General features: G+C 42.5%; 1 protein-coding gene across 2 annotated transcripts in view; it reads left to right on the forward strand.

The window, feature by feature from the left end:
* Nucleotides 1-12,509, forward strand: part of LOC144596804 (shieldin complex subunit 1-like) — a 62,370-nt gene extending 49,861 nt beyond the window's left edge. For both annotated transcript variants that reach the window (XM_078405617.1, XM_078405618.1), the window contains exon 3: nucleotides 9,598-12,509. In XM_078405617.1, the coding sequence (XP_078261743.1) occupies nucleotides 9,598-10,019 (422 nt within the window). In that variant the 3' untranslated portion in view covers nucleotides 10,020-12,509. The remainder of the gene's footprint in view (nucleotides 1-9,597) is intronic.
* The last annotated feature ends 464 nt before the right edge of the window (nucleotides 12,510-12,973 follow it).

A 12,973-nucleotide genomic window follows, 5' to 3' on the forward strand; every position in this document is an offset into this window, starting at 1 on the left:
AGGTTCTTGATTAGTAAGGGTGTCAAAGGTTACGGGGGAAGTCAAGAGAATGAGGTTGAGAAGGAAAAATAGATCAGGCATGATCGAATGGCGGATCAGATTCAATGGGCTGAATGGCCAAATTCTGCTTCAATGTCTTATGGTCTTCTTGACAACTAGGCTTTTAGCTGCCAAAGCATTAAGCTCACAACATCACATCCTCCATTACTTTACCATTCTTTTTATTTCTAAGATACTTTTCTAACGCTTCTTCTCTTATCTGACCTTTTTTTACCTGCCCTAATAGTTTGATGTAAAAAATTGTTTAATAAATCTGCTGTGAAGCGCCTTGGAGCATTTTATTATATTAAAAATTGGTATGATTAATACTTGGCCAGGGAATTTAGAGCATAATTTTAAATTAGAGCGAGGATATCCAGGAAGCAAGACTTCTTTATACATTAGGTTAAGTTTAGTTTAGTGATCCCCACACATTAAAACTATTCTACACACACTGGGGACAATTTGACATTTATACAAAGCCAATTAACCTGCAAACCTGTATGTCTTTGGAGTGTGGGAGGATACCGAAGATCTCGGAGAAAACCCATCCAGGTCATGGGGAGAACGTACAAACTCTGTACAGACAAGCACCTGTAGTCAGGATCGGACCTGGGGGTCTGGCGCTGTAAGGCAGTAGCTCTGCCGCTGCCGCCCATAAGGTGTGGAACCTTCTCCTCTAAAGGCTGAGGCTGAAAGTGCAATAATTATTCAAATCAGTTGCTAATAGCCAGGAGAATGAAAGGGTATGTTGCCAATGTGGGTGGATAGATATAATTTACAAATTAATCATGACCTCAATGTATGGAGGAAGACCCACGGAGGAATGGATATCTTGAACATCTTCCTCTGGGAGTAATCTAATTCCAGTGCTGCACATCTCTGTTCGAGATAAATAATGATGTTGCCACTCCAAGGAATTTACCAAGATTATTGTTTAGTTTAATCAAAAGACATTATGCTTTCAATATTGGTATATACAACTGCTCCATTGAAATGAGTTAATTAAAACATACCTCTATTAGAAAAATACTTTACAATTTAAAAAGTAGACAAATTTTCAAAATGGTGGCTGCAGATATATCTATAAACAGCAGATCGGGCGGCACGGCGGTGCAGCGATAGAGTTGCTGCCTTACGGTACCAGAGAGCCGGGTTTGATCCTGACTATGGGTGCTGTCTGTCTGGAGTTTGCATGTTCTCCCTGTGACCTTGTGTATTTTTTCCTGGTGCTCTGGTTTCCTCCCACATTCCAAAGACATGCGGCTTTGTGGGTTAATTGGCTCCTGTAAATTGCCCCAAGTGTGTATGATGGAACTAGTGTTCGGGAGATCGATGGTCGGCATGGACTCAGTGGGCCAAAGGGCTTATTTCCACACTGTATCTCTAAACTAAACTAAACTAAATCACATAAAGTTGAACTGAAAAATCAATCTAAGGCAATGTTTATCATGAAAGTGAGAAAGAAATATTCAGGTTGCAAATCTGCTTATGAATCTGCTTATGAATCGGTTTATAGTGGCAGATAACAAATGCATATATGCTTATTTGTTAGTTACATGGTTCAAGAAAGCAATGTCCCAGGTAGATAGGGTGGTAGAGAAGGGATTTGGGACATTGGTCTTCATCATTCCAGGTGTTGAGTATAAAAGTTGGGATGTTATGCTACTGTTGCCCCTAATGCGTACGATGTGAAAGTAGGATAACATGGAACTAGTGTGAATGGGCGATCAATGGTCAGCGTAGACGTGGTGGGCCAAAGGGCCTGTTTCCTCGCTGTATCTCTGAACTAAATATTTAGCTTGAAATATTCAGCTTTCCTAGCTCACTCCCGAATTCATGCCTCACTGAATAGAGCCTAACAGTGCCTGTCTTATATTAGTGTATTCCTCTGAGTCAGTAGATTATGCGTTCAACCCTTATTCCAGGAACATGATGTGGATTGCGTTTCATTTCAGCATTGAAATGCCAACTTTCTGTTTGATTGTTACACCATGGCTCCACTTCCCCACAAAGCATGAGAAAGATCTATTGTTGTTATTTGAAGAGTGTGGATTTTTCATAGCGCCCTGACAAACATTTATTCTTCGACCACACTGTCATCCCGGTGAGTTTTGTTGTCTGTATAACTCGTGAACACCTAGCCCACAGCCAACAATGGACCGTTTCCCTGATCATCGTTACTTTTTTGCATATCTTTCATTCATTTGTTCTATATCATTCTATATATCTCGTTTCCCTTTCCCCTGACCCCCAGTCTAAAGAAGGGGTTCGGCCTGAAACGTCACCTTTTTCTCTTCTCCGCAGATGCTGCCTGACCCGCTGAGTTACTCCAGCATTTTGTGTAGGAAAATGACTGCAGATGCTGGTACAAATCGAAGGTATCACAAAATGCTGGAGTAACTCAGCAGGTCAGGCAGCATCTCTGGAGAGAAGGAATGGGTGACGTTTCGGGTTGAAAAGTCACCCATTCCTTCTCTCCAGAGATGCTGCCTGACCTGCTGAGTTACTCCAGCATTTTGTGATACCAACTTTTGGTGTCTATCTTCGGTTTAAACCAACGTCTGCAGTTCCTTCCGACACAAATTCTATCTATTTATTTCATTACTACCTGAGGGGCCTAATGCTGTATTTTGCATCGATTGCAATAGAGTTGAGAAATGCATTTGAATAAATTCAGTCGGATGAAGCAGACAATTTTTTTATTATATGAAACTCAGCTTTGCTAATTAATTATGTCCTTTCAGCTCCCACGCCGATTCCATTCTGCTCTATTAAACAACGCTGTCAGCTTTGTGGTGTGCTTTTGTGCCCTCTAGAAATATATGAAATGTCATTTCTAACACTACTGGGAATGAGATTGTGCTGCCTGGCAGATTAAATGGATTTACAGTTCAGAAGTTTTAGACTGCTCAAGAGTGTGCAGCAATCATCAACACTGAAAGTGCAAGAAAATAACTGCAGATGCTGGTACAAATCAAAGGTATTTATTCACAAAATGCTGGAGTAACTCAGCAGGTCAGACAGCATCTCAGGAGAGAAGGAATGGGCGACGTTTCGGGTCGAGACCCTTCTTCAGACTGAATCAACACTGAAAGCATCAGTTGGTGGCTTGAAAGAAAACAAGAGATGGTTAAATAGAGACGGTATCTCAGAAGAAAATTGTTTAATTGGGTGTTGGTTTTCGGCATCGTGCGTTGCACGTTCACATTCAAAGCTGCAGAACCATCCGTGAACGAAGAGGGACCCGGCAGCAGGCCGCCGAGATGGAGAGGGACCTGCCGAGACGGGCCACTGTTTCTCAACAACTCCCCACACATTGGCAGCAATTTACAGAGTCCAACTCACCTTCAAACCGGCACGTCTTTTGGATGTGAGAGAAAATTGGAGCTTGCGTAGGAAACCCTCAGGGAGAACAAGTTGCAAACTCCACACAAACGGCACCCGAGGTCAGGATTGAACTCCACACTCTGGCGCTGTGAGGCAACAACTCTACCAGCTATGCTGCTGTACCACCCTATTTCCGAGTTCCTTTAATTTATTTTCTTTCTATTCGCTTTCTTGCTCTGATGGAATGCATGAATGGAGGTTAGACACAAACAGTTGGAGTAACTCAGCGGGTCAGGCAGCATCTCTGGAGGAAAGGAATAAGTGACGATTCGGGTCGAGACCCTTCTTCAGACAGTCCCAGCCTGACCCGCTGAGTTACTCCAGCTTTCTGCGTCTATCTTCAGGGTAAATTAGTCTCAGTTCCTTTCTACACGTCTGCTTTAGGAAACTGGTATTGGGGTGAAAATGATGTGATTGCAGTAGAGCTGATGGAGCCACAATGCCAGGAGTTTGGCCAGGGAAAAGACACAGATAGTTCCAGTGCATTTGGGGAACTTTGCAGAGACTGATTTGATGGTATCTTTCCAGTCCCTTACGGTGCTTGCTCTATGTACCTCAGGTCTCCGAAACATGTAGTGAGGCAAAGATCACTGCAGTCTCGTCCTGATCCTCAATTATCCAACTCCTGTCTGATTCAAGAAGGCTTTGCGGGCAAAACATGAAAACATGCTGAGAGTAGATTGAAAAAAAAGAAAAGGACCAAAACATGATTAAAACTGTCTGAAGAAGGGTCCCGATTCGAAATAATTCCTATCCATGCCTTTTAGAGGTGCTGCCTGACCAGAGATGAGTTACTCACAAAGGGGCGGCACATAGAAACATAGAAACATAGAAAATAGGTGCAGGAGTAGGCCATTCGGCCCTTCGAGCCTGCACCGCCATTCAATATGATCATGGCTGATCATCCAGCTCAGTAACCCGTACCTGCCTTCTCTCCATACCCCCTGATCCCTTTAGCCACAAGGGCCACATCTAACTCCCTCTTAAATATAGCCAATGAACTGGCCTCAACTACCTTCTGTGACAGAGAATTCCACAGACTCACCACTCTCTGTGTGAAGAAATGTTTTCTCATCTCGGTCCTAAAAGACTTCCCCCTTATCCTTAAGCTGTGACCCCTTGTTCTGGACTCCCCCAACATCGGGAACAATCTTCCCGCATCTAGCCTCTCCAACCCCTTAAGAATTTTATATGTTTCTATAAGATCCCCCCTCAGTCTTCTAAATTCCAGCGAGTACAAGCCTAGTCTATCCAGTCTTTCTTCATATGAAAGTCCCGCCATCCCACAGTGGCTCCGCGGTAGAGTTGCTGCCTTACAGCACCAGGGACCCGGATTCGACCCTGACTCCAGGTGCTGTCTGTACGGAGTGTGTACGTCCTCCCTGTGACCACGTGGGTTTTCTCCGGGTGCTCCCATTTCCTCCCACACTCCAAAGACTTACAGGTGTATAGGTTAATTGGCTTCTCAAAATTGTAAATTGTCCCTAGCGTGTAGGATAGTGTTAGTGTATGGGGTGATCGCTGATCGGCGCGGATTCTGTCCTAGTGCATCAGTCACTGAAAGGAAGCATGCAGGTACAGCAGGCAGTGAAGAAAGCCAATGGAATGTTGGCCTTCATAACAAGAGGAGTTGAGTATAGGAGCAAAGAGGTACTTCTGCAGTCGTACAGGGCCCTAGTGAGACCGCACCTGGAGTACTGTGTGCAGTTTTGGTTTCCAAATTTGAGGAAGGATATTCTTGCTATTGAGGGCATGCAGCGTAGGTTTACTAGGTTAATTCCCGGAATGGCGGGACTATCATATGTTGAAAGACTGGAGCGACTAGGCTTGTATACACTGGAATTTAGAAGGATGAGAGTAGATCTTATCGAAACGTATAAGATTATTAAGGGGTTGGACACGTTAGAGGCAGGAAACATGTTCCCAATGCTGGGGGAGTCCAGAACAAGGGGCCACAGTTTAAGAATAAGGGGTAGGCCATTTAGAACTGAGATGAGGAAGACCTTTTTCAGTCAGAGAGTTGTGAATCTGTGGAATTCTCTGCCTCAGAAGGCAGTGGAGGCCAATTCTCTGAATGCATTCAAGAGAGAGCTAGATGGAGCTCTTAAGGATAGCGGAGTCAGGGGGTATGGGGAGAAGGTAGGAACGGGGTAGTGATTGAGAATGATCAGCCATGATCACATTGAATGGCGGTGCTGGCTCAAAGGGCCGAATGGCCTCCTCCTGCACCTATTGTCTATTGTCTATTGCCGCTCTGTATCTCTAAAATCTAAAGTCTACTCCAGCAGATTGTGTGTGTTTTTTTTGTAGACCAGCATCTGCAGTTCCTTACGTCAACATTGAAACCTTGAGTAGTTTTTACCAGATCAGAATCAGTAGCTGTGACATTTGAATAACTTTTGCTGCTTATTTGAAGTTATAACATCTACTCTGCCTTTCATCGGTGCAGGCATCTGAAAGATGTTGATTGAGTTTATTCCTTCGATGTGCATCTGCAGCCAATTTGCAGTGAAGAGAGGAAAAACAAATGTGAAGGGGGACTGCACTCATTCTTAAATATGCGCTCCAGATTGCCAGATTGGATTTGGTTCGATTACAAACAAAGAACTATTTATTTCTTGCAAGCTAAAACTTCTAATAATTTTTGGACAGCCTCAAGATAAAGAACACATTTGCCTTGTCACAGAATTCTCTTTGCGCAAAATAAAAGCCATTCCTCTTGACAGAGTGAAATATTAATTCAGTTCTGATTCCCCCAGGGTATTGTGCATAATTCATTGCTTCTCAGTTTTCAAGGTTCAGACTATGAATAATATGTGCACAGTGCACATATTATGGGTCGATCCCGATCATTGTACTGAGGCTGTGTGCTTTTCAGCTGTTAATTATTTTGATGCTAGAGTATAATCTGAGTGCCATTGTACGATTTGAGGCTTGCTTAAGTCTGTCATTGTGCCTATTTTTCCATGCAACAAGTTGCCCAGTGCAGTCGTATGTTTCTGAAGCACTGCAGAAAAAGACAAGTGTACAGTTTGGATGTAATTACTGCCTCTAACGAGTAGGTTTCACAGTGACGCTAAAGTTCAGATGTAGCTGAATATTAATCATGGCGTGTTCAAGGATAAAATACACAAAGAGTGGGGACAGAAAAATGACAATCTCTTTCTCCCTCATTTACTTCAAAGAAATAATTGTAAATGCAATGGACCTCCTTTGCATTCTGTCGTTTGAGACATTTGCTTTATTCCACATTATTTTCAGAATGTTGAGTATCATAAGACTTAGGAGCAGAAATAGTAGGTTCAGCCCATCGAGTAGTATAAGAAAACTGCAGATGCTGGTACAAATCGAAGGTTTTTATTCACAAAATGCTGGAGTAACTCAGCAGGTCAGGCAGCATCTCGGGAGAGAATGAATGGGTGACGTTTCGGGTCGAGACCCTTCTTCAGACTGATGTCAGGGGGACGGGATAAAGCCCATCGAGTCTGCTGCGCCATTCGATCATGGTAGATCTGTGATTTTTCTACTCAATCCCATTCAACTGCCTTCTCCCCGTAACTTTTGACACCCTTACTAATCAAGAACCGATCAATCTCCACTTCAAAAATACCCAATGACTTGACCTCCACCGCCGTCCGTGGCAATGAATTCCAGATTCACCATCCTCTGGCAAAAGCAATTCCCCCTCATCTCCATTCTAAACGTATATCCTTTTATGCTGAGGCTGTGCCCATCTTCTCCCCATATCCCTTGGTTCCACTACCCCCAGAGCTCTATCTAACAATAAACGTAGAAAGCATGTACGAGCTGAAAATTGGTTTCTCCCATATCTTTGTCGGCAGTCAGATCTTTTTTCTCAGGATGGAAAAATCTGATACGAGAGGGCATAGTTTTAAGATGAGAGGAGCAAGTTGAAGGGAGATGTGCGGGGCAAGTTTATTTCACTCGGAGGGTGTTGAGTGCCTGGATCACACTGGCAGGGATAGTAGTGGAGGCAGATGCAATGGTGGTGTCTGAGAGACTTTTGGATACGCACATGGATATGCAGGGAATAGCGGGATATGGATTATGTATGGGTAGATGAGGGAACGTTGCATCGCGTGCGGCACAGACATTGTGGGCCGAAGGGCCCCTTCTTGTGCTGTACTGCTCCATGTTCTACTCTGCCTGTAAGACATGATTACATAATTAATGATTTTATACACGTGCTTTTCTTTCGTCTAATGGTCTGTGAGTGGAAACATTGGGTAACAGTAACCAATGCACAGTGACTAATTCACGTAGTTTTTATGGTGCACTTGGTTGTCATTTTATGCTGTTAAAGTCCACATTCACAAAGTGGACGGAGCAATCCATATTTAACACTGTAAGAAACTGAACAGCGATTAGGACACTCGTCACTCGACACAATGATCCCTCAAGCCCACTCTGCCGTTCAGTCTCACGGCCGATCCCAGTTCTAGGATTTGGTTTGCCACCATCTCCCTCAACAGCTTTCGAGCTCTGCTTCTCAATTAGAAAATACTCAGTGACAGAACTTCCATATGCAGTGCAGAATTCCAAATAGTTTCAACTCTCTGAATAAATAAATTTCTCTTCATTTCAGTCTCAAGAGGCTGACTTCTTATCTTCAGATAATATCCTTTAGGTCCAGACTCTCCATCCGATTGAACCAGTTTCGCAGCATTTAACCTGCCAATTTCATAGAAAAACATAGAAAAATAGGTGCAGGAGTAGGCCATTCGGCCCATCGAGCCAGCACCGCCATTCAATATGATCATGGCTGATCATTTAAAATCAGTACCCTGTTCCTGCTTTTACCCCACATACCTTGATTCCTTTAGCCCTAAGAGCTAAATCTAACTAAATCTAAATCTCCCACATCTACATTCCTACATTTTTATTGAAACCCTCTCTTGTTTATTCAATTGTATGTCGACCCATCCTCATTTAGTATATCTACATGTTTAACAAACATAAACATAAAGCATAAACTGCAAATGTTTAAACATATAGACCTGTACATGGATAGGACAGGTTTAGAGGGAGATGGGCCAAACGCAGGCAGGTGGGACCAGTGTAGATGGGACATGTTGGTCTGAGGGGACTGTTTCCACGATGTATGACTCTACACTAAGCCAACAATTAATTCTTATTAATTAGGATCATTTAATTAATTTTAAAAATGAGATCAAGATTGTAGTGTCAAATGGCATATTAAATGTCTATTTAGGCTTGACATAAAGGAAACACAAAGGGCATTTTACAATAACATCTACCACAGAGTAAAATATTTTTATTTTGCTGTCCGGGTGTATTAAATTTATAATGTAATTTTTACAGGGTTTTTTCAACAAATGATGTCAATGAATCTAAGATTATTTTACATGAACAAAATAAGAAGTGAAGTTGATGATTATAATGTGAAGTTAGCTTTTGCATGTTCAAACTATGATTTAAATTTTTTTAAGCAAGAATTTAACTTTTTTAACGTTTAACTTTTTGTTCTAACCAAGAAAACAAAAAAATAAAAAATAAAAAAGGGCGGCATGGTGGCGCAGTGGTAGATTTGTTGTCTAACAGCGTCAGAGACCCGGGTTCGATCCTGACCACGGGTGCTTGTCTGTATGGAGTTTGTACGTTCCCCCGTGACCTGCGTGGGTTTTCTCCGGGAGCTCCGGTTTCCAACCAAGCTCCAAAGACGTACAGGTTTGCAGGCTAATTGGCTTGGTATGATTGTAAATTGTCCCTTATGTGTGTGTAGCATAGCGTTAGTGTGCGGTGATCGCAGGGCGGCAAAGACTCGGTGGGCCTGTTTCCATGCTGTATCTCCAAACAAAACTAAACCAAATTAAACTAAACTAAAGTAAAATAAAATAATCCTCTCCACATCTGCTCTATCTCGGGTATGGAAACAGTTTACATGCTCTGAAGCAATTCCGAAGCATATTTTTCTGTCCAGGTGTATTCCATTTTTAAAGAAATTTGTAGAGGTTTTTTTTCCAACAAATTATAGCAATGAGTCTAAGATGATTTTTCATGAACAAAATGAAAAAGTGAAGTTGATGTTTATAATGTGAAGTTAGCTTTCGCATGTTCATACTGAGATTTTAAATTATTAAGGCGAGAATGAAAATTAAAACTGTTAACTAGTAATGTCTTCCGCAGATTCAGACCATCCGAATTGTGAAGAGGGCATTGCCTCAGTTGAAGATTCAGAGTTGCAGCGCAGCGATGAAGATAACCAGCAATGTATTGGCATCACACAAACGATGGGAGATTTTTTTAAGGACGCAGAACAAAGGAAGTCTTTGGAGTCTAACCCTCTCTCAGAAAAAATTGCACATCTGTTGTCCTCAAGAATTTCACAATTGAAACAAGAGCAGGGTGGCCAGTATCTCATTCGAAGCTTTCAAATGGCGCTAGTCCTGTTTCACACACATGGTCCTGACATTTTCAAGCAAGGGAATGATATCAATGAGCATTTCTGCTCCTCGGCCAATTTTGCTCGTCATTCCGCAGAATTCCACCCCTTGCCAGGACTCTCACAGGACGTTGTCAGTTTTATACAACAGGAGATTTCAAAGTGAAGAACTACACATGGTTTAAACATCGGGCAGATGCAGAAAACCAACTTTTATTAGGACACAAAAAGCTGGAGCAACTCAGCGGGACAGGCAGCATCTCTGGAGAGAAGGAATGGGTGACGTCTCGGGTCGAGACCCTTCCTCACAACTTTTATAATAATGTTATCAGTTGTTCTTTCACCAATTTGATAGTTTTTTGATTTTTATGACTTTTCCAAGAGGGTTGATGGCGGTAGTCCAGTAGATGGTCTCTCCACGGATGTTAGCAAGGCCTTGCACAAGGTTCCGCAAGGTCATGCAGGCAAGTTTGGAGGTTACGTTACCTGAGATCCAGGGTTAGCATTATCTACTTGTATTTCCGTTAACCTAACAGAAGAGGGCTTAAATATTTGGCCCTACTGCAACCAAGTGTGGTATCAAGACTTACATTTTATTTCATTGAAAAACATCTGAAATCATTAGTACGGGTTAGTACGGATGGTAGAGGTTATGGGGAGAAGGTAGGAGAATGGGGTTAAGAGGGAAAGATAGATCAGCCACGATTGAATGGCGGAGTAGACTTGATAGGCCGAATAGCCTAATTCTGCTCCTATCACTTATGAATGTATGAATCGTAATTTTGGGAGTTTATCTTATCAGCAATTTAAATATTAATGAGAAGAAACAAGGAACTGCAGATGTTGGTTTACAAAAAAAGACAAAGTGCTTGAGTAACTCAAGCATGGGTCATGCAGCATCTCTGGAGAACATGGATAGATGACATTTTGGGTCGGGACCCTTCTTCAGATGTATTTGTGACTTGTTTTGTAACTGTGGAATAATTCCAATGATAATAGAATGCCCATTTCTTTGATTGCACAGTTACCTTTTCAATAAAACAAGCAAAACAGGCTCTGCTAGTTAATTAATTTTGCAACTAGAGTGAAAGGTCTAATCCACCAACAATAATGATAATCAGTTGGCCATTTGTAAGTGGGAAGTGCGACAAGGTATAAGATTTCCATTGACCCCTAGGAATTTATGCATTATCCGCAATTAGTGGAAATTTGTTGTATTTATAATATTGTTGAAGAAAATACAGTGCTTCATCTATTAATAGATGTGTTTACTATGCTTTGAAATATGAAGCAAAGTTGGATTATGTAAAAATTGGATTATCAACCAAGTTATTTTTTAATCAGATGCTGTAGTATCAAAGAACATGGCTGCTCCTTTTTTTGCTTTTATTAATATTGATGAGAAGGGAAGAAATTGCAGGGGCTCCGAAAGAGATCTTTAGTCCCAGGAGAGGTATTGGAAAATTGGAGGGTGGCTGATGTGTCCACTGAGCCCATGGCGACAATCGATGATCCTTTCACACAGTAAGGTTATCCCACTTTTGCATCCACTCACCTACAATAGACAATAGACAATAGGTGCAGGAGGAGGCCATTCAGCCCTTCGAGCCAGCACCGCCATTCAATGTGATCATGGCTGATCATTCACAATCAGTACCCCGTTCCTGCCTTCTCCCCATACCCCCTGACTCCGCTATCTTTAAGAGCTCTATCTAGCTCTCTCTTGAAAGCATCCAGAGAATTGGCCTCCACTGCCTTCTGAGGCAGAAAATTCCGCAGATTTACAACTCTCTGACTGAAAACGTTTTTCCTCATCTCCGTTCTAAATGGCCTACCCCTTATTCGTAAACTGTGGCCCCTGGTTCTGGACTCCCCGAACATTGGGAACATGTTTCCTGTCTCTAATGTGTCCAATCCTTTAATAATATTATATGTTTCAATAAGATCCCCTCTCGTCCTTCTAAATTCCAGCGTATACAAGTCTAGTCGCTCCAGCCGATACGCACTCGGAGGGCAATTTACGGAGGCCAATTAACCTACACACTCACATTTCTTTGAGATGTGGGAGGAAAGCGAAGCATCTGGAGGAAACCCTCGCGGTCACAGGGAGATAGTGCAAACTCCACACAGACAGCACCTGAGATCGGGATCAAACCTGGGACTCCGGCGTTGAGAGGCAGCAGCTCTACCAGCTGCGCCACTGTGCCACTGATGGCGACGGCAGCATTTTGACATCCATTCTAGCCTGCTGTTCCTGTGCCGACAAAATTAGAAATTCCCTGCACTAGAACCGTTCATTGAGATGTCCAAAGGCAATACAGTTGATGACTTCATTCCTTCTCCGTCTCAGTCGAGACACCGCTGGTTTCTCTCCTAATTAGCACAGCTAAACATTTAAAACATGGTATGGGGAAATGAGAGCTACAAATCCATATTCTACCACAGTGAGTTGAGGCTGCAATCGCCAAGGGGCCAGGCAACAGATCAGGGAGATAAACTAACAACAGGCCGTGTGTCTTAAGAGAACCATTGTACAACGTGGAATATTGTTCTCAATCCAGCTGCAAAGATGTATGTAGCTAATAATGCTTATTTTGATTTTCTTTTCCGTGGCCGTAAATCTTTCACCCGTAATTAAAAATAAAGTGCTGAAGTTTTTATGCCTTGATTCCTGAAGTCGATAAATAGCCCAGCTAAGTCACGCTACCACACATGACCATGGGTGAAGTCATAAGTACTCCATGGACATCTTTTTAACCCTTTTCCTTCCTTATTCAATCCCCAGAATGGAATCTATCGTTGGTGACATTTTTTTTATTTTCTTACTTGGTGTCATTGAGAATGCTGATTTTCCATTTGGGTAGCTTGCAACCTCACATTCTGCTTGGGTAGCTTATAACCCAATAGCATGAACAGACTGAAGGAGGGTCTCGACCCAAAACGTCACCCATTCTTTCTCTCCAGAGATGCTGCCTGTTCCACTGAGTTACTCCAGCATTTTGTGTCCACCTTCGATTTCAACCAGCATCTGCAGTTCTTTCCAACACAGCATGAACATTGAACATTGAACTCTCCAATTTTAGGTAACTAACCAACAACGACCCTTTCCGTTTCTTCCGT

This window comes from Rhinoraja longicauda, chromosome 9 (genome assembly GCF_053455715.1).
Source record: "Rhinoraja longicauda isolate Sanriku21f chromosome 9, sRhiLon1.1, whole genome shotgun sequence".
Classification (NCBI taxonomy): Eukaryota; Metazoa; Chordata; class Chondrichthyes; order Rajiformes; family Arhynchobatidae; genus Rhinoraja; species Rhinoraja longicauda.